General features: G+C 40.2%; 1 protein-coding gene across 6 annotated transcripts in view; it reads left to right on the plus strand.

Annotated features, from left to right (window-relative positions):
* Positions 1 to 22,664, plus strand: part of APP (amyloid beta precursor protein) — a 253,679-nt gene that overhangs the window by 115,400 nt on the left and 115,615 nt on the right. For all 6 annotated transcript variants that reach the window (XM_061627883.1, XM_061627879.1, XM_061627880.1 and 3 more), the window contains exon 4: positions 21,789 to 21,901. In XM_061627883.1, coding sequence (XP_061483867.1) covers positions 21,789 to 21,901 — 113 coding nt within the window. The remainder of the gene's footprint in view (positions 1 to 21,788; positions 21,902 to 22,664) is intronic.

Genomic DNA, 22,664 nt, shown 5'->3' on the forward strand with positions numbered 1-22,664 from the left:
ATGATTTCTAAGAGATCCTTATTTATATTAATGAAGAGAGACACCAGCTTTACATTGCTTTACATCTGGAAGTTTTTTGCAAGTCTTTCCTGGTGTCATAGAATATGTGATAAGAAATTGTGATGTCCAGCTTGTGCAACAGACTTGCGCTTGTACAAATGAGACTTACCCTTGCTTACCTCCCCACTGCAACCCTAATGTGCTTCCAAAAATTGTCCTCAAGCAGATTAGGAGGAGGGGTGCTACAGAAGGAAAAGGAGGAAGTGGAATGCCACTGTATCTGGAGGCACAATGTTGGATCTTTCCCATAATCTTTAATATACAAATTTCCATTGAAAGAATAGTATCGTCCTCATAAATCTGACAACATGGTCAGATGTAGCTTACTCCCAGGTAATGGGTTTAGAATTGCAGGCTAAGGCTATAATCCAATACATGTTGACTCAGAAATAAACTCCATTGGGTTCAGTGCGACTTCCTCCCAGGTAAGTGTATTGGATTGTAGCCTTAATCGCTTACTGATCCATCTCTAAATGTAATAATTTCATTGTGTAAGATCCCAAACATTTAATAAGAAATAGGTTAAGGTGTTGGACTACAACCTGGGAGACCAGGGTTCGAATCCCCACACAGCCATGAAGCTCACTGGGTGACCTTGGGCCAGTCACTGCCTCTCAGCCTCAGGAAGGCAATGGTAAACCCATCTGAATACCGCTTACCAGGAAAACTGTATTCATAGGGTCGCCATAAGTTGGGATCGACTTGAAGGCAGTCCAACACACACAAATGGTGGAAGATTACTCTTTTCCTTCCCTTCTTATTTATAAATAAATCAGTTATGCTTTTAAAATATGTCATTCATGCAAGTGACAGTGTTGTCAATATTGCGAGTTTTGTAAAATGTCAGATCCTTTTAGAAGATAAATGCATTTCACTTTCATCTGACTTGAAGACAGAATTAGCACACTGGAGACCCTCATGAATATAATTCATATTTACCTTTGATGTTCAAATCATTTACTAAATTATAAAATGCATATATTATAAAGTTTTAAAATGATCCTTATTTAATACACATGAGATGTAATGCCAGATATGCAAGCATTTCAGTAGTTTTACTGAAGGACCGTGAAATAGTTACATGTAAAGATCCCATTGATTGAAATGGAGCTGACTTTCAAATAATCTGTTTGATCCCAATTTTTTGGGAACAAAACCTAAAAATTGCAGCAATTTTAATATGCACTCCAGGCATTAAGAACCACATGTGTAAATAATAATCTATATTTAGGATATTCGGATATTCCTTTTAAGGGTCTTCCATGCAACTCTGATGTGGCTATCACTAGCTTGTGTCTTAGTCAGTTGCTGCCTTTCCCGTTTAGTTGGAGTCACCTCTCCTTTCAAATGACCTTTCCCTCCAAAGAGCAATAAATCAGGATACTGGCTTTCTTGTCTACTGCCTGACTGATGAGACAAGATTAACTAATTGTGCCTCAGAATTTTAATCCACTGTGGGCTTAGTTTATCCAGGTCTTTTAAATTGGTGCTGTCTCCACTTAGTTGTGTGATCGAGAGAGACAAGTCTCACAGAGCGCTGTTTTGCCTTTAAATAAAGAATACATTAAGTCTCTGCCTAGTCTACAGCACCACATATAAGTTATGGTATAATTTAGGATTGGCAGTGAGCACAAAAATTTACGCTCAGAAGATGGCAGGAAGGGCAAACCAGAGTGGGGAAAACCATTAGCCAAGCAGTCCTAGGGATCTGTGTGAATGGTCCAGACGGTGGGTAAGCACTCTTTCCTGCTAGTGACAAGATTGAGATATCTAAGTGGCTGGCATATAAAGCATACCAGATTCTCTGCCCAGGAGCTCCCTTCAGACAAAAGTGCAATTAGAAAACATGGCTGCATGCGAGAGCACATCAAAAAGGCAGCTGGTATTAGGGATGGAATCTGCCCACTATGAATTTGCTGCCACCTCAACACCTCCACCAACATGGAGAAGGAGAAGGGAAGAGAGGAAGGCTTTCAGGCTGAATGGATACAACAGACAGGGCCAGGCTGCAGAGGGGGAACAGGAAGATGTGGAACCACACTATGAGGAAAGTGACAGGCTGCAGACTGGGATGGGCAAATATCCACTTAATTCCGACCACTGGGAGTGGTGCCTTATCTTTCTCCATGGTCTGGCCCTGCTGAGGAGACTGTTGCCAAGGCCTCTGCTGTATCAATTGGCCCCTGGGGCCCTTTCTCTTCTTCATGTTAGTAGGCAGTTGGTGGGAGGTCATGGTGAATATGTGGATCCATCCCTATCTGGTATAGTCTTCTCACTGGCCAGTACAATCTAAAATGCACATCAGGAGACGGCTTTTGTCAAAACTCTTGCTGCACATAGACAGGTAGCACATCTAGGAAAAGGCCAGATTAGCAGACTTTCCCCTTGACATGTTTCCAAATGTAGCAATAGCTTACAGCGAGGTTCTTCTAAATAAACATTTTAATCTGCTCTCAGCTTCCCTCAAACACAGAATTCACCTATATTGGGTGCTCTTTTGCCTCATTAATATTAATGGGGCTTAAATATACAAATAACATAAGAAGGTCCTGCTGGATCAGGCCAGTGGCCCATCTAGTCCAGCATCCTGTTCTCACAGTGGCCACCAGATGCCCATGGGAAGCTCACAAGCAGGACCTGAGTGCACTTTCCTCTCCTGCAGCTTCCAGCAACTGGTTTTCAGAAGCATACTGCCTCTGACTATGGTGGCAGAGCACAACCATCATGGCTAGTAGCCACTGATTGCCTTACCCTCTTAACTGCACACTTAGGTTCAATGGAACTTAATGCAAAATACACATTATGTTAAATATATGGGTTACATCTTTGCATCTTTCTTTTTAACGCGCTAACGAGCAGGGTGATCTGGATTGGGGCTATGGCGAGATCGGAGGGGAGGCTAACCTTTTTGGTCCTTATGAAAACTGGCCCTCTTATAACTGATGTTTGTGCTAAAAAGGAAGCTGCTGTTGGCCTCAAATAACATTTTCTTCCCAGTAAAATAGGAGAAGATTTTTTAAAAATCTGGATCACAGTGCAGGGGGAATGAGTTAACCTCACACCACCATCCAGACTCTTCCCCTCTCCCTGTCCCCCAGCTAGTGGTGCCTATTTAAAAAAGATGGAAGTGTAAACTATGCATTGAAATATAGCGTGTAGATTGGCCATTGGTATACCCAACATTTTATGGATAGCACTTCAATTTTTTCAGTTTTACAGAGTCTGTTAGTATCCTTGCCCTTCAAAAGTCAACACACTAATTCTGCAAAAACCAGTTCATCAATGCTGATTTGCAGGAATTTAGCTGTTCCTAGTTGCAAGTCATGACCAAATATAAGAAACAGTCCATTGCCATTCCGTTTTCATTATGACAAAAGATTTTTCAGATGGCTCTTGCTGTCTTGCAGGACAAGCATTTGAAAGCTAATGTTTTATGCTTAGCAAAGTGAACAGTTTTGGGCAGAGCTGCATTATGTGAAATGACATATTTTGGAATCCAGGGATTCTGAGTTGATTTCCACAAAAATGTACAATGATGGCACCTGCCAGTTTATGATCACTTTAGCTCAGGACCTCTCCCCAGGAAAGGTTACACCACTTGATGGCTGTGAAAACCTTTTCTTTTTTTCTTGGCAGGATGGATACATTGACATTTGAAGGTCAAACATACCTTAACACTTACATTTTTTTTCATTCATTCATTGTAGGACACATCCATCTTGCAAAATCTACAGATTTTGGAATGGTGGTGGGTGTGTTTCTACAGAAAGGGTATAATCCTAGTTGGGGTGTTAATCGTCATCGACCGAGTTCTAGAGCCAGACAGAAAACTGAAAATGGAGCAGGAATCAGAGCTTGTGACAGCTAATTGGTAAAGTGCTCAACCAAAACTGAATTATATGGCTAGTAATACTTTATTCACTAATAGGCAAAAAATCGTGCAGTTTAAGAATATACCTATAGCCCACCAATATTTCTATCAAACTTTTAAAAAGCAGGGAAATTGGCCGTTATAGTGAATGTACCAGGAGAGCAGGAGACTTGACCTCCTCTCTGAGATATTGTACTGCCCTACAAATTTATCAAAATGCAAACACAATTTGGGTTGGTCTTTCACAGTCCAATCTACTTCCTGTGTAGCTCTGAAGAATTTGGTAACACAGTAGCATACTTTTTGAGTTAAATGGGATTTATTTCCGTGCAGTCATGTTTGAAAATGGAAATGGACTGCCTTCAAGTCAATCCCGACTTATGGCGACCCTATGAATAGGGTTTTCATGGTAAATGGTATCCAGAGGTGGTTTCACCATTGCATTCCTCTGAGGCTGACAGGCAATAACTGGCCCAAGGGCACCCAGTGAACTTCATGGCTGTGTGGGGATTCGAACCCTGGTCTCCCTTGACCTGGGGGGAGGGGCAGGGAGGGGAGGAGGAGGGGGAGGGGAGGAGATTGGATGGGTGGGCACTGGGCAGAAGGGAAGCCCCGTTCCTTTCCAAAAGGAAAACATTGTGAACAGTATCATTGCTTTTAGGGTTTCCCCCACCTTTTGTATTCTACAGCAGGCACATGTAGCCTCCCACCCAAATTGAAACCAAAGCTGTCCCTGGCCACATCCACACCAGGCCTTTATTTCACTTTGGAGACTCATGGCTTTTCTCAAAGAATCCTGGGAAGTGTAGTTAGTGCAGGGTGCTGATAGTTGCTAGGAGATGCCCTGTTTCTCTCACAGAGCTTCAATCAGAGTGGCTGACTTTTAAACCACTCTGGCTGCTGGAGCTCTCTAAGGGGAATAGGAGTCTCCGTTCAGCACCCTTCACAAATGACACTTCCCAGGATTCTCTGAGGGAAGCCGTGACTGTCTCAAGTGAAATCAAAGTCTGGTGTGGGTGTGACCCCCTGATTAGCCAAGCCCAGCAGCTGGAAGTCTGGCTTTTAGAACTCTGACAGTTGGTTCTTACTGAACATGCCCGACATTATCATTCAGTTCAATGCAAAATTTCTTAAATTAATTAAACATCAGCCAGGCATTTTTTCAACTTTTCAACTGCAGAAGATGAAGGTCAGAGTATGGGGCAAGGTCAGTAACAGGATTACAGGTACTCTGTGAACATGGCTGATTCTTAGTGAATTTCAACGGATTAAGAGAACTCTCAGAGAAAAAAGTCCAAAAGGGCTCTGGGTTTTTCCTCTCTCTCTTTAGACTTTGAACTCTCGATTCTTTCTGACTGTTTTGTTTATCGCCATGAAAATTGAGAGGGTTGTTAAGCAAGCGTTTCTGAGTTCAGGAGTATAATTTTTGTAAGGTTTTGCTCTGAAATGAGCTTATGGGAAGCATCAAAATGGCATGGGGGATATTTTCAATTTAATATTGTGGAATGTGAAAATTCCACGCTCGCTATAGAATACAGCCACACTTGTGGCTGTATAATTTTTCAGCATGTGCAGTATCGGTCTCTCTTACTGGGAATTTATCACATGGGATAACATTATAATTAGGTTACCAAGATAGGCCTAGAAAAGGTTATTGACTTTCTGTTTCAGGCTTGAATGGTTTTCTGTCCTCCGTTCTGTGAGATCCATTGGGCTGACATAGATAGTAACACCATGCTATTCACACACTGATTTATCTTGCATCTAAAATAATGTGTTTACTAATTGGGCTATGTCCAGAATGGGGAATCTGGGGCCCTCCAGATTGTAGGATTTCAGCTACATCTGGAGGTCCACAAGTTCCCCATCACTGGTTTAGTGTGGAGGAAGGAGATGATGTGACATCACACTGGAGAAAATGGATTAGTATGTTAAATTTCCAGTTCTGCTGATATAGGCAGAATGGGAGGAGCTGAAAGAGAAAAGTAGAGACAATTATATCAGTGTAGCATATTATTCATATAAGAATCATTTTACAAGTGCTATCAGTTGTGAAATGCCTATATTCAGTCTTGTTTACAAAAGTTAACTACATTAGTGCACTTAATGAATGTCAAAGAATGTGAGGGTAATAAGAATCTAAGTAGAGCCCTACTGGATCAGGCCAAAGGCTCGTCTAATCCTACATCCTGTTCTCACTGTGGTCAATATTTCTATTTAATTTCAGGTATGGAGGGGGGCTGATTGCCATCAGCATCACAGTGTGTGGAGAGGGGAGATATGCCCTTTCTCTCCCTAGCTGTAAACCCCCCCCCCACATGCAACTATGAGGCTTTGAAAAAGGTTTCCATTGGCACCAGTGGGCTCTTAGAAGTTAGTCAGGCTAATGTGGGAGAAGGTGGTCCTTATTTGATTGAGAGCAAATACTGTGTAGAGCTCTTATTTGGGGAAGGTTTACATTTACAGAAAGTGGACATTCTTGGGAAGCAGGTGACAGGAAAGGCCTTAATGTGCATACAAATACAGTTTCTAACAGCCTTCACCAATACTGGTGGAACGCCAGGCATTAAATGAAGGAATTCTCTCTTTTTTTTTACAATAATTTTTATTCAAATTTTCATAAAACATACAAAACAAAATCATAAAACATTCAAAGACAAAAAACAAAACAAAACAAAAATGATTAAACAAAAAAAATAAAATGTTGACTTCCCATTTGTGGCAGATCAAATCAGTTATAGGTCTACAATATATAACAATCCTGTCTCTTAAATTATATTATAAAATCACTTTCCTCCAGTAGTTATCTTAATTAATCATCAAATCTCATAAACATTACTTTATTCTTTCCACAAAAAGTCAAAGAGAGGTTTCAATTCTTTAAGAAATATATCTATCAATTTTTCTCCAAATAAACATGTCGATTAATCCATCTCGTTAATAATAATAATAATCTTATTGTCATAACCATAGTCCAAATAAACATATCGATTAATTCATCTCATCAAAATCTGTTAGGTCCAATAATTTCAATAGCCATTATTCCATTATCCATATTAATTCCATCTTCAATAGTCCTGTTAAGTCCAGTAATTTCAGTGTCCAATCTTCCATTATCAGTATTCCATAATAATCTTGCTGTCATAGCCGTAGTCATATAATAACAGTCTGATGGGAATTTCCTCTATCCCAAATATTTTCTTGCCATCGATTCTGAATAAGTTGCTGAAATATTGTTGTAAAGTCATATCTCTGTTCTTCTTTTTTACAAAATGCACTGGCTCATCTCTTGAGAGTTTTTCCATTGTCACATGGCTGCAGTTAATTCCATAGATTTTCTCTATATCAAGCTCCATCACGTCATTCCAGTCCAGAAGATTATCCAAGCCATTGATAACTTTATCTCTAATATCTTCATTAATTTCTTCAGAGATAACGTTAAATTCCAAACAGTAGATTTTATTTCTAATATCCATAAACTCCAGATCTTTTTCCAATTCCACATTTGTTCCAATCTCCAGGGCTTGTATCTTCCCTTTATTTTTTCTTTTTTTCTCATCTCTGATCTCATTCTCCTCTCTCACAGAATCCCCTATTTCTTTAAGCTCCTGCGTCATTTTGCTCAGTTCAATTTTCAGCTCCTTACTGCCCTGTCGCAGGGTTTGTTTCGTTATCTCAATCTCATCCATTATTTTCTGAAACATAATTACTTCCAGATTCTCAGCCACTTTCTTGATTGCCATTTTTAAAACCACGAAAACAAAACAAAAATAAAGAAGAACCACTTCTTATTTCAGCAACAATTGGGTTAATATTCCAGGCTTGATGACATCACAGTATAAACAGAGCAGCCTGCCTTATCTCTCTATGTTCAAGAATACAAAACAAATTTAGTTCCCAGCATCAAAACAGTTAGTGGCGTCGTGAAGAAGCAGATTCGTCAAAATAAAATAGACCAAAAAGAGAATAGTCCCAGACAATATAATGTTCCTCGGAATAGAAATCCCTCTTCTGTTTATATCTTTAGAGTGCACTTCCAGGACAGCTTTTTGCAATAGAAACAGAGATAAACTGTTAATTTCGTGAATAACAGAGAAGAGTTATAGCTCACCCAGAAGTTCTTTAAAGCTGATTCATTTAACAAATCTCTTTTTGCTGCAACAATTTAAACCAAGTAAAAAAAATAATAGAAAGAAGGGTGCTTGCCTGTTAGTCTGTTTTCTCTTTGAAGAAAAGATAAACGTATCGCATTAATGAGATAGAGCTTGTTCGGAAGTCCGTCCGGCATTGCTGGCTGGACCTTTTCTCATAAATTAATGAAATCCAGTCCTCCCAACAAAAACAGGCTTTTGAGGTTGATCTCTACGTTTCTCCCTGCCCGGGAGAAATTTCATCAGTCAAAAAAAAAATGTTCTGACTGATTTATATCTGAATAAGCTTCTTCTGCGACAGGAGCCCGTCTCAAAAGCAGGCACAAGCGAAGTCACCCTTCCCGGAAGTCTAAATGAAGGAATTCTCAAGTGCTTCAAAAAATGTTAAGTATGACCAGAGCAGCTGTTTGTTCCTATCACCCTCTTGATCCTCCTGTTCAAGGTTTCTTAGGCTCAGGGGCCATGCAGCTTCCGTCTTCCCTCCCCTTGGGAATGTAATATGAACAGTTCAATTCCGCAGCAGCTGCTAAATGCTAGAGTTGCTTATTCAGTTGTTAAGCAGATGTGATTAGCAACATGTTAGATGTGATTGGTGACATGTTAAGTGGTTGCGATTAGTGACTTGGTCTGGATGTTTAGTAAGGTGAAGTTTCCCATCAGCTGGAGCTGAGTTGTGTAACTTTAGACCTGCTTTTATATTAACAAAATCCTGCAAAACAATATTGTGTTGAAGGTATCTCCTTAATTTATTTTAGAATTATTAAATGGTATAAAAGAGATAACAAATCCTGTATTAACAGGACAGTGTATCACAAAGGCCTACAGCTGACTGTATCATGATTCCTCAAAAAAATGTAATGTTCTATAGTTGTTAATTTCTGCTCTGCTTGAGATTGCACAGTATGTTGTTTACATAATATATATGCCTCTCAGGATATGTATGCATAGTTCATACTGACTTATTTTGATGCCTGGCTATAGGAAACATAGAAACATACTGAAACAGACCATTGGTCCATCTAGCTCAGTACTGTCTACACTGACTGGCAGCAATTCTCCATCGTTTCAGGCTGGAGGCTCTCGCAGCCCTACCTGGAGATGCCATTGAGGATTGAACCTGAGACCTTCTGCATGCAAGACAGATGCTCTACCACTGAGCCATGTCCCTTCCCCTGACTACATCTGTAAAACTTAAGACTCTTTTTAAGGCAGAAGTAAACAGGGCAACCAAAACAAAAGTGTGATGCTCATTTTACAGCACACTGACTTCCATTTTAACACAGTACCTTTTGGGAACACTAAAAGACAAGATGCTCTAAAGCTCTCATCTTTGTTTTGGGGATTAATATGATTAGGGTAGTTCTTAAAAAGTAAACTGATACTTTGCTTTTTTACTAGTGAGTTGGGCAAAGCAATTAGTTGAACTGACATTTGTAGAAAGAACTCTCAAACATTGCTATACATTTCAGTTTCATAAATAAGCATATCTGTGATGGTTTTTCTTTGTCCCTAAAGAAGCATCTTACACAAGGCAAATGTTGATGTGCTGTTCTGTGTTCCCATTATAACATTTTTTGCTACAATATGTGAGCCAGATGCAAATGTGTAAACCAACTTTGGGAAACCCATAGATTTATTTACTCAACAAAATCTTAACTTTGCTATCTTCAATTACTAGTGTTATGAATGGTCACCCTGCTTACTTTGCATACATTTTAAGCTTCAATTGAATTGTCACAGACAGTTGTGCATGTCTTCACCACCTCAACCCCACTGTCAACAACTTATTTTTTCTACACCCATGTAGAGATAGCTATGAACCAAGGATCTGATCAAGTGGACTCTAGTTCGCCAAAGTCTGACATAATAAATTAGCTAGTCTTTTAAGGATCTATGAAACATCTTAAACACCTTGTGTTTAAACATGGCTCTGGTGGCCAAAAGGCTTTAAGGTGATTATTATTATTATTATTATTATTATTATTATTATTATTAATAATAATAATAATAATAATAATAATAATAATAATAATAATAATAATAATAATAATAATAATAATAATAATAATTCAGTTTCTATACCACCCACAGCCAACGGCTCTTTGGGCGGTGAACAACATAAATGTAAAAATACAATAAGATAAAAAATATGCAACAGACCAGTCTGTTGTCCTGCTTTGTACGTTGTTCTATTCATTTTTTCATTGCTCAATAGCATTGTGGCTGTTGCTGACAAAACACCACATTTGGACATAATGGCAATGGCCAATGGTTTGTTGAACAAGCAGGATCCAGCTTGTAGATGAGCAAAGAAACTGCAGATTTTTTCGAACTACTCTTTATTTGATGTCTCCCCACACCCACCTCTAGTTCTATGTGAAAACCTACCTGCTATGAATGCTTTTGTGCCAGTTAAGGACTGACATGGCCTCATTGTATCACCATTCTCTTAACAGCTGCTGGAATGGGACAGGAAACACATATCTCTGGCTGCTCTTGCCACTGCCTAAGCTAAGAACAGTCCTAAACCTTCCCCAGTTCCTAGACATGTCTCAGAAAGACCTTTCCTCCATTATAAGCCCCTTCTATAATTCTGTGATTTCTTAATCCCTTTCTCCCAAACCTTCTGAACAATAGAACCTCTCAAAGCAAGCCTTCTGCCTGAAGTCCCATAGGATTTTTATGAAATTCTTGCAGTCCCAAAAGGTGACTGATCATTAACAAAGGAGCATGTAATAATTCTTCATTTGACACTCAACCACCCAGGACCAACTCTGAGAGAACTACACCTACACCCCCTCCCTCCAGTACCCCTCTCAGACCTTTCGCACATCATCTTTTTCCAGCCACCTAATGAGGACTTGGTTCATTAAGAAACTTAACTGCTAAAGATAATGGTTAAATTTAGTGGTTTAGCAAGGAAAACAGGTGAAAGCAATAACTTTTGTTATAACAGAGCTGCAAAGTGTTTTAGGTTAGTATTCTGTACTTTTCTTCTAGAGAGATTTTTGTGTGTGATTACATCCGATTTAAAAATTAAGGAAGGTTGCTAAGAGCAAAGTTGTTTAGCAGGTATTTATTAATTTTTAAAATATGTATCCCACCCTTCGTTCCAGAAGGAGTCCAGGGCAGCAAACAAAAACACTAAAAGCACTCTTAAACATCTTAAAAGCAAAATAAAACATATTAATACAAAACATATTAAAATAATATTTTTTATTAAAAAAAACTTTAAAAACATCTTTAAAAGCAATTCCTACACAGACGCAGACTGGGATAAGGTCTCTACTTACAAAGCTTGTTGAAAGAGGAAGGTAGACACCAAAAAGGTGTGCTTGGTGCCAACACTGTTATCTTTTCGGTGCCAGGGCAAGACTTTCCTCTTCTCCCAGGCATTTTAGCATGTGTTTTAAATTGTTTTAAATTGTTTTTAAAAGATGTGTTTTTAAATCTGTATATTTGTTTTAATGTTTTTACTTACTGTAAACCACCCAGGGAGCTTCAGCTATGGGACCGTATATAAGTACAATAAATAAATAAAAAGAGGGTATATAAGGGAATAAGACTACCTTTCAGGTGTCCTGGTCCCAAGCTGTATAGGGCTTTTAAAACCAAACCAGAACCTTGAACATTGTTAATGGGCAGCCAGTGCAGTTCTTTCAGCAGCAGGGATAACATATTGGCAATACCCTATCCCAGTGAGCAGTCACCCCACTGCGTTTTGCACCAGTTGCAGCTTCTGGACCAATCTCAAGGGCAACCCCACATAGGGCGTATTACAGTGCCTGGAGGTTACCAGTGCATGGCAGCAGTGGTCAGGTTACCCTATTTCAGAAACAACCATAGCTGTCTTACCAGCTGAAGCTGGTAAAAGGCACTCCTAGCCATAGAGGTCACCTGGCCCTCTAGCAACAAAGATGGATCCAGCAGCACCCACAGACTACGAACCACTCTTTCAGAAGGAGTATGACCTCATCCAAAGGGGGCAGTTGACCAGTTTTCCAAACTTGGGAACCACCAAGCCAAGGAGCCTCTATCTTGCTAGGATTCAGACTCAGTTTTTTGGCCCTCATCCAGCCCACCACTGGGTCTGTCTCTGGACCAGGCTTGCCCGGCCTCTCCTGATTCAGATGTTACAGAGCAATAGAGTTGGGTATCATCAGCATACTGCTGATACCTCACCCCAAATCTCCTAATGACCGTCCTGAGGGCTTCATATAGATCTTAAACTGCAATGAGCACAATATAGTACTTTGCAGCACTCCACAGTGCAACTGTCAGGAGGCTGAAAGGCAATCACCCAATGGTATTCTCTGAAAATGACAGAGGTAGGATTGGAACCACTGTAACACAGTGCCATTGATCTGATCAAGTCGCTTCAGAAGGATACCATGGTCAGTGATACCAAAAGGCTGAGTCAGTCCCATAACCAAGCCTGAAACCAGACTGGAATGGGTCAAGATAATCTGTTTTATTCAAGAGTACTTGCAATTGCTGCATCACAACCCTCTCGATCACCTTCTGTAAAAAGGGAGTATTTGCGACCGGGCAGTAGTTGTCACAAACCAATGGGTCCAAGGTGGGCTTTTTCAGGAGCAGTCAGATCACCACCTCTTTCACGGCTCTGAGACCACTCCCTCTTGCAAAGACGCATTGACCATATCCTGGATCCATGAAGTCATACCCCCTCAGCAAGTTTAATAAGCCAGGAAGGTCAAGGGTAGAGAGGACTCATTGCTGGCTGCATCAGTGCTAGAACCTTGTTCATGTCTCCAACTTAAACTGATCCCAAGAAGATGAAGAACATGTTGCACTGGACACCTCACTGGGGACTATGGTACATGTAGATGGGTCATCAAAATTGCTATCGAGGTGAGTAACTTTACTCTCGAAGTGCCTTGCAAACAATTCACAGTGGGCTTCCGAAGGGTCTAAAACTCTTTTTTCCTGGAGTTGATGTGAACAGACCCCTGACAATATAATAAAATTCCACTGGACAGCTACTTGAGGATGTGATGGAGACAGAGAAGTGGGCCTTCTTCACTGCCCTCACCACCACACAGTAATATGATGTTTTACTCATGTCTGATCCGCCTCACAGTACACCTTTTGCCACTTGCGTTCTAGCTGATGTCCAGCCTGTTTCATTGCCCTTAGTTCACTCGTGTACCATGGTGTAAATTGGGCTCCACAATGCCAGAGAGGGCACTCGGGCAACCTTGTTAAGAGTCCAAAGCGTCTCATTGTTCCACAGCATGACAAGGGTCTCAACAGGGTCACCTGCTCTATCTCCTGCAAACTCCCCCAGGTTATTCAGGAATGTTTTAATATGCTGCCAATATCCTGTGCCTGCATGGGGGTGCTATTGCTGTTCTTTTGTTGTTGTTTATTGTTATGCTTTTATAGTGTGTTTTATTTGTTTTTGTTTCAACATTGTGTAAGTCGCTTGGGGACCTTCGGGTGTTAAGTGACTAGTAAATCTAATAAATAATAATAATAATAATCCAATGGATTCCATTAGTCTATGGGGGCGGACCATCTTGATCTGTGAGGAGGGATGATGAGGTCTGGAAAAGTGCGAGTGCGAGCGGCTTAACTGCATGACTAGTTTAGTTCTTTCCTTGCATCTCTGTGTAACCAGGGGGGTCATGGGAATGGAGCGTCAAAACAGGCAAAACAGCTAGATTGCAGTTTCTTGCCCATAAAACAAATTATAGTAAGTTGGCTGAGGCAGGTTTGGGTATGCAGACGCTACAGCTAAGATAAGCAAACCATAGTTTAGTATTACATTTGGATTCGGCCATACAGTCAACATATTATTATGTTGTGCCAGTTCAGTATGTCTTATGTCTGCTCTTGTAGCAAGTGCTATGTTTGTTTGCTGCAACTCTCAGTATCAAGCCAACAGTCACGTTGTGCATTATTCAACATCTGAGGAATGGCATTCTTGTACTTTAAAAATATTAGGGTAAACATGTTGTTTTCATTGTCTCTTCGTTCCTTTCTCTTGAAGAAAGAGCAAGTTCTGAAAGCATGACTCTTGTTCTTTATGTGGGTAGATAGCTGACAATGTACATGCAATGAATACATTTTTAAAGGAATTATAAGGATTATTTTTTACCCTAATGTTTGAAAATCTGTTACTCTAGTTACAGGCAATTTTTACACCCCCACATGGGTTTGCAGGTTTAATGGTGTTTTAGTAGTACAGAACTTAATGCTTTAACAGCACAATCCTACTCATGTTTATTCACAAGCAAGTTCCACTGAGTTCAAAGGGGCAATGAGATTAGTGGCTCACCAAGTGCATAGTGATGTATTTTAAATGTATTTTCTTTCTTTCTTTACTTTTAAATTTATTTTCTTACACTTATATCCCGCCTTTCTTCCATCATGGAACCCAAGGCGGTATACATAAGGTTCCAGTCAACTTCAGGAAAAACATCCTAACTGTTAGAGCAGTATGAGAATGGAACCAATTACCTAGGGAGGTGGTGGGCTCTCCAACAGTAGAGGCATTCAAGAGGCAGCTGGACAGCCACCTGTGTTGGGTATGCTTTAATTTGGATTCCTGCATTGAGCAGGGGTTGGACTTGATGGCCTTATGAGCCCCAATTCTATGATTCTATGAACCACCTTTAGGTACTGGCCAGACCCAGACCTGCTTAGCTTTAGCAAGGCAGTAGCCTCATGTGCCCCCAGGGAAAGTAAGTCCTATGGAAGTCACCAATACAGGGAAAATATGCCTAGTTCATAGGTGTTGGTGTCAGTTTGTTTGCTCTCTCTCTCTTGGAGGAAGTAGGATCCAGTATCAGATTTGTAGCTGCTGGAGTTGTACAAGGTTGTATAAAATTTTCAACATCGTAACAACATTTCTGTGGATACTTAAATGTTCCAAGTTTTTTTTAAAAAAGTGGAGGTGATGAGGGGAGACGCTCACACATTTTGCTTTTCCGTCCTTCTACTTTTGTTCTCTATGCTCATCCCACCTCCTTTGATGCAACCGATTGATTTTCTTTGTCACAGTGGCTCTCTGTTTACAGGAGATTTATGACATCTCTGAGTGTCATTAATTTAGCTGTTCAGATGATGGAGAAAGGGCTAGCTTGTCTTGGTTCAGGTAGCTAAGTGCTTAGGGAGTAAGTTGATACTTTAGAACAGAGGATAGCCACATAATGCCCTCTGGATATTGTTGAACTCCAACTAGGGATGGAAAGATCTGTCGGCTTCCGTTCTCTTGGTTTCTCATTTTTCCAATCTTAAATTCAGTTCTCCACATCTCTACAACAATTTGAGATTTTTTTTTAAAATCCTCATGAAAAATTTCCAGCATTTTAGTGCAAATGTCTCCTTAAAACCCACATTTTTAGGCAGTTTTGAATAATGTATTCATTTTTGTAAGCATTTTTATTTATTTATTTGATTTATATCCTGTCCTACTTCCCAGCAGGAGCCCAGTATATGACACTTTTTTGTCATATAATGCATTTTGTATGTTATTTTCACTTGTATATTCATTTTTATGCACACTTTCCCTTAATCTTCATTTTTGTCAATGTTGTTTGGTTGACAAACTGCATTGCAAAATTCAAAAAATGGCAATGGCTGTGTTTCAGTTACCATATTGTTTCAGAAAGTGTAAATTTGATAGATTCTGGTTGAAATGTGAACTGAATCAAATTTGTCACCCATCCCTAATCCAGGTCCAATCAGCTTCAGCTAGTAGTCAGGGCCAATAGTTAGCCCTAGATGACAGAAGTTGCAATTCAACAATATTTGGAGAGCACCATATTGGCTACCTGTGTTTTGGAATGTAGTTTCTGAGCCCCAGAAATGACAGCACCCCCCCATCAGTGGTAATATGGGGTTTGAATGGTACCTTGTGGATCCAAATTAGTTGAACATCTTGAGCTGCTGTTTGTTATTGTGTCAGTTTCTTACCCACCCTTCACCACAATATCCCAGGGCAGGTTACAGCAATTTAAAAATTGTTGTTGTTATGTGCCTTCAAGTCGATTACGACTTACGGTGACCCTATGAATCATCAACCTCCAGTAGCATATGTCATGAACCACCCTGTTCAGATCTTGCAGGTTCAGGTCTGTGGCTTCCTTTATGGAATCAATCCATCTCTTGTTTGGCCTTCCTCTTTTTCTACTCCTAAAATCATAGAATAGTAGAATTGGGTTGGATGCCCTGGTGACGGATTGGCCATAGCATCTTCTTTATGCATTTTCCCCCATCCTACTTCTTCTGCAGATGGTCAGGCGCATCAAACTCCTGAAAGCCAAGATGATTTTGGTGGGACCATATTGGCTAAGTAGGGCATGGTTCTCAGAGTGGTTATACTTGTCAGTTCAGAACCCGTGGCATCTTCCTTTCCAGTCAGACCTGTTAAGTCAGGGACCTATCCTCTACCCGTGCCCAGAAATCTTCTGGCTAACAGCATGGAGGCTGAGCAGCAGTGGTTAGCAGAACTGGGGTTTTCCTGGGTGGTCCTTGATATTCTCTTGGCATCATGAAGGGCTTCAACCCTTAAGACCTATGGTTCCACTAGGAAGGTTTATGTAGAGGGGTATTGGGTCAGTGGGTGAGACCAAGCTTCTTGGCAGATGTGCTCGGGTTCCTGCAGGCTGGAGTGGAAAGTGGGCTTAGTACAAATACCCTTAAATGCCAGGCATCAGCTATAAGTAGCATTCTTGGCTGCAAGGGTGACTCCTGTCTGTCGGCGGTTCCTCAAGGGGGTGGGGCTACAGAATCCCCAGGTCATTCATCTGTTCTCCACATGAAACTTAAACTGGGTACTCTCAGCTCTCATGGGACTGCCCTTCGAACCCTTGGCTACGTGTGACATTAAGTTCTTGACCCTTAAGACAGTCTTCCTGGTGGCTATTACACTGACACGCAGGGTGTCAGAGATAGGGACCTTGTCTTTGGACCCGCAGCTCTTTATTTTCCATCAGGACAAGGTGGTCTTTTAGGCCAGACTGATCCTTTATTCCAAAAATCAATTATGTGTTTGTTTGTTCTGTGTCTGGATTGTTTCTGGACCTTTGACATTACCTCAGGTGGACGATGATGGGAGGAAAAGGGTTGTTTATCAGGTAATTGGAAAAGTTGATGTGGCTGTACCTTCGCATCTTTACAAAATGATTCTTGCCAGGCAAAGTGAAACATCTACAGATCCTTTGGTGCTCGGGGCCTTTGTGGTACCCAACAACCCTATTGGCTTTGCCCACCAGTTGCTGAAATTCCAAGTGTGGAATTCCACATTTCTGCAGCAGCACTATTCAGATGGGAATACCCGGAGACTTGCCTGTAAGAGACAGTGTGCATCCTCTCCCGGCACCATGCCACCCTGGTGCGCTGGCTGGAGGCCCGCCTGAGCCATGGAGAGCACGACGTCAGCCTCGAGCAGTTGTTCGAGGCCCACGCTGGGCCCGCCCAAACCACCGCCGCCACTGGCAGGGCAGGAGGAGGTGCAGGAGCCGGAGGGGAAGCCACAGCTGCCAAGGAGCGAGCCCGGAGTGAAGAGACTGGTGCCATTTGATTATCTGGGTTGGGGTAGTCGGTGGTTGCTGGACTAAAATCTACTCTAAGTAGCATGGCGTCACTAATCCATTATCTCAGTCATCATGGAGAAAGGATCTCTTCTCCAGGTCTTTCCCTCAAGATCCATTTCTTTGGACTTCTTCTGTGCCCATCCTTCTTCTCACCCACATTTATTTATTTATGTGTTGCCTATTGTAAATTATTTCTATTGTTTTTATTGATGTATTTTTATATTTTATATTATAGGCAGGGTAGAAATAACAACAACAACAATAATAACAATAATAACAATAATAACAATAATAATAGATCTCAGGAGATGATCCTTCATTTTGCCCCAATCCATCTTCCTCCAGGGAATGGGCTTGGCACACTTTGGATGTGTGTAGGGCGCTCAAGTTTTATCTGGATAGGGCCGCTAGTTTCAGGAAGTCAGAGGCCCTCTTCATCTCCTTTGGTGGGGTGACTGTGGTTTGGAAAGTTTCCTCTTCATCTGCCCTTTCACAATGGCTCAAGGAGGCCATTGTCTAGACCTACCAGGCAATGCATAAACCACCATTGAGAGGGCTCATTCTCTGAGGGGGGTTCTGCCTCGGTGGCCTTTAAGGGAGCTTTCCCTGTCACAGAGATCTGTAGAGCTGCCACATGGGCATTCTTGCACAACATTGATTACTGGGCTTCGGTGGATGCGGACTTTGGGAGGAGGGTTTTGCAAGGGGCTGTTCATGCATGACCTACCCTCAACTGGAATCCTGCCCAGGAGGCTGTTAATGCTCTGTTATATCCCAAGCTGTAGAATGTCCTCCAGGAATCACTGGGGAATAAATGGAAATTTTTGCCATGAATTTCTCTTCCCAGGGGTTCCTGGAGGGTATTCCTCCACCTCTTCATTCCGTGCTGGGGGTCTGGGTCATGCTGGATCTTAGTGGCTTCTGCCAGCACCATTCATGAGGGAGAGGTAGTTAGGGCTTCCCTGGGGATTTCATGGCTTGTTTCTAGTTCTGTTTGATGAGCCTAGAAGCTTTTCTGTTAATTCCGCCAGGTTCTTTCCTGTTCTATGAGATGGTTAGTTTGCACCTTAACTTTTGCAAGTTGGTATGCCTTTCCATGGAGGGGTGGACCAGTGGGGCCCAAAGTCCAGCTCCATACATGGAATGTTTCTGGGGGTTGAGGGTTTTTCCATTTATTTTATAGTTAGCATAGTTAATCCTGAAAAAGCAGTTCATAGTATTTTTGGAAGTTTGTTGGTAGGTGTTTAACTTTGGAGCACACCAGATGAGGAGAATAAAAGCATCCACTTCTTGTTTAAATTAATCTCCATTTCTTACAGAATTTGTTCTAAAACTACTGTTTTTTTATCCTGATTTGTTTCGATAAACCATAGTTGACACTAACTACAGGCTGGCTCAGCTAGGATGTAACAGTAAATCATACTTAGTTTACACGAAAAGTGGATGCTTCCAATCTCCTCCTTTGGTGCATGCTAGAGGAAAGATGGAGAGGGTAAAGCACCCAAGTCAGAGGCTTTAGCAGGCTCATTTGTGTAGTGCTAAACTAAATAAACTTCTAAAAATCTATGAATTGATCCCACCTCCAAACTATTGGCATATAATGCTTTTCAGGATTGAAAATTAAAAAGTGACAGGCTTCATGCAAACAGTTAAAACAGTGTTTATCTGTGATAAAGTGTCTAAACGTAAATGTAGTTGGAATTGTGTTTTTATATTCTTAGTCCCAATTGTGCTTATTTGAATATCTGCATTACCGTTGTCTTCTCCTTTAATTTCTCTGAAGAATAAGATACAGTAAATTAGTATCTGGTCTCCCAGACTCCTCATTTTTTAATATGTGTGTTGGTGTGGATTGGATTACATGGGTGGCACCTTAAAGACTAAAACAGTTGCATCTGTATCTAGTCTGCCTTATGCATATTTTATATGCACATTTCTCTCTGAGTAAAAGTTGTGTTTAACCCAAAATATTTTGTATTTGTACAGTCACAGAACAACATCATAATTTGATTCCTTAGGGTATTTTCATTATTTTATGATTACCGGTTTGCTTCTGTGTTTTTTAGGTTGTTTTTGGCTTTGTGTCCTAGTTATTGACAACTGAATAAGGTCAAATTTCATTTGTTTGGAAGTGTTGATTTGTAATGGTAGCAAACTGCATCAGAATGAAGCCATTGATTTAGGTATAAAATAAAAGGTCTTACTGGACCATTAACAAAAACAAAAAGATTTTCCATGATAAGAAAGAGACACTCCCCTTTTCCATGAGTATCCATGTAATTGCTAGCAATCAATGGCTTGGTCATAGCAGTGTTTCTCAACAATGTCCTGGTTTGGACATAATGCTTAACTATTGTTTAACATTACATGAATGAACCCTCCCTCCCCTCCTTAAGCATGGCTGTGAAGAGATCAGAAGCATTCACTTACATTTTCAATTAACTGCAGTTTAGTGTGTTGTTTGTATCCTGTGCTCTGGTTCTGGTTAATCTTAAAGCCAATGGTTTGGATTTGGCTTGTTTCAGTAAACTATACGTAAGTTTAACCATAGCATGTGCAGGTTCAGACTTGATGCTAAACCATCATTAGTTAAAAATAGTGCTAATGTTTTTGAACTAGTGACTGTGCCAGAGGGGAGGAGAAGCTGACAAGCCTGAAGTGTTGATATAATTCTAAACCATAGGTTAGCATTATGGCGATGCAAGGCCAATATGAGTAGGTGGAAGAGAATTTAGTTGAAATGAGAAAATTTATCACTGTGGTATCATCCTTCACTGTTTGAATAACTGTTGTATGAAATGTTGTATAAGGAGATACAGATTGCAGTTATGTCCTGTTCTCACTGCCTGTCCCCAAACACTCACACATTTCCTTTTCATTTAAACTATAAGCCTATTTCTTCACTTATTCATCACTTTGGTAATTAAGATGGATCATAGTGCCAGACTTGCCAGAGAATGACAACAGCTGTAGGATAATAAGTCATACTGCTTATCAATGAAAAATCTGTGTAACCACAAGCAAAGCAAATATTTCTTCCCAGGTGATATATTAGCATTCCTGTATTGTTATTCTTCAATATGTGGACCTCTTTTGGCCATTTTAAAGTGCAGCGCTCAAGCGAGGGCAGCATTCTTATCAGTGTGGAGCCCTCTCTTCTCCTTTTGTGATGAACTGCTTTTCGTTGCACAGTAGACAAGAAATGGTTCATCACAAAATATATTGATAAGAGCAAAATGGTATAAAGCTCCAGTGTTTCAGTATTCCTTGCAATGGAAGGAGAGTTCTGCTCACAGAAGGACCCCCTTTTTATGAAGAGAATCCTTTCATCAATGGAAACGCCTTCTGTTCACAGAATAAAATTTTTAGATCCAACCTAATACTTGTTTGAAAGTGTTCCCACAAGTCTTTCTCATGACAATAACAATATTAAAAAATTATTGTAATAGGCTGCCTGTGCATAAAACTGATTATAGGCAAACCTTTGAAAGTTTTAAGGTATCTTTTGCTGAATTTTATATTGCTCTGTTCCATTTGGAATGGTTTTATGTGTTTGTATGATTGTAATTTTATTTTTTTGTAATAGTATATACTATCATTGTAACCAGCCCTGGTTATATTGTCATAATTTTTGTCATTGGCTTCAGCCAACTAAAATTCAGGTAGGAATATCAGATCCGCCAACCATTAGGGTAGTATATTCCACTTTAATCTTGCCACACCAAGGTCTAAAGAACAGAATCTGCCAACGTGAAAATACCAGTTTTCATGTAAAAACAAGAACTAAATTTCTAACAATTTGGGTGCAAAGCTAAGTGAGTAGGTAATGTGTGGTTGCATTTGAGAAGCAAGGCTTGTAAGTGAATTGATAATGTCTAATGACATTGCAGAAGCCTTAGAGTTAACTTGCCATTAGATGTTTGTATTTAAATCACAGCATGATCATACCACATATTAGAAGCAGCTGCTTTATTCAGTGAGGAATTTAAAAAATCTGACTGTTAATTAAGGTATGATTTACTCCACAGGGAACCTTTTCTTTCTGATATCTGTTAGTAAGATGTTTGCTTATAAGCTATTGCACTGAAAAACATTCATTCAAGATTATAATAAAATGAAGATGTCGCATAATTTTTCTTTCAGTTGGAGAGTTTGTGAGTGATGCTCTTCTGGTGCCAGATAAGTGCAAGTTCCTTCACCAGGAAAAGATGGATATATGTGAAACCCATCTGCACTGGCACACAGTTGCTAAGGAGGTATGTCATAATATCTTGAAGGTTCTAGCCATTTTTCTTTCAATTGACATTGTTGGTCTTGTGATTAAAAACAAGCAGGATAAAGTATGGAAGAAATGGGGCATGTATGGTTAAATTCATAACTATTGTCTTGGTAAGCTTGTGAATGTGCTTGTGGTGTTTTCATCTTTATTCCTTGATGCCTTATTATTTAACTTTGTTTATGTGCTTAAGAAATAGCTGTAATTATTATTACACACTTACTGATATAAATCTTTAAGGAGATATAAAAACAGCATTACACAAATAAAAGAGAAAATTATTAATTGACAGGTAGTGAATTAAAGTAACAATCTGGGAACCATATCTATTTACTTTTAGTTAAATTCTGTGTCAGATCCTAGTGGCTTTAACAAAGACTTGGAAAATCTTACACAGACATTCATGACTCTTGACTACCAGCTTAGAACAATTGCCAAACAAATTGCAAGGGCCAGAATCATTCTCCGAGAACAACTTACGCAAGACAAACAACAAAATATAACAGAATTTCCCATGTTTATTGTGTACAGCTCCGCTTTAAAGGTACTGTAGCAGTAAATCATTAATGATGTCATAAAGTCCATCCTTGAGAGCAGTGGCACCATGAATGAAGCAATAGATTGAAGACTCATTGAGAGAACCCACCGAGAGCTCTTGAAACTACTGCTTAGTGTAAACAAATTACAGAAGGGCACCAGCATCAAGGCATAAGGCCTGCGATAAACCATACTGTTACTGTTTG

The sequence above is a fragment of the Rhineura floridana genome, chromosome 5 (genome assembly GCF_030035675.1).
Source record: "Rhineura floridana isolate rRhiFlo1 chromosome 5, rRhiFlo1.hap2, whole genome shotgun sequence".
Taxonomy (NCBI): Eukaryota; Metazoa; Chordata; class Lepidosauria; order Squamata; family Rhineuridae; genus Rhineura; species Rhineura floridana.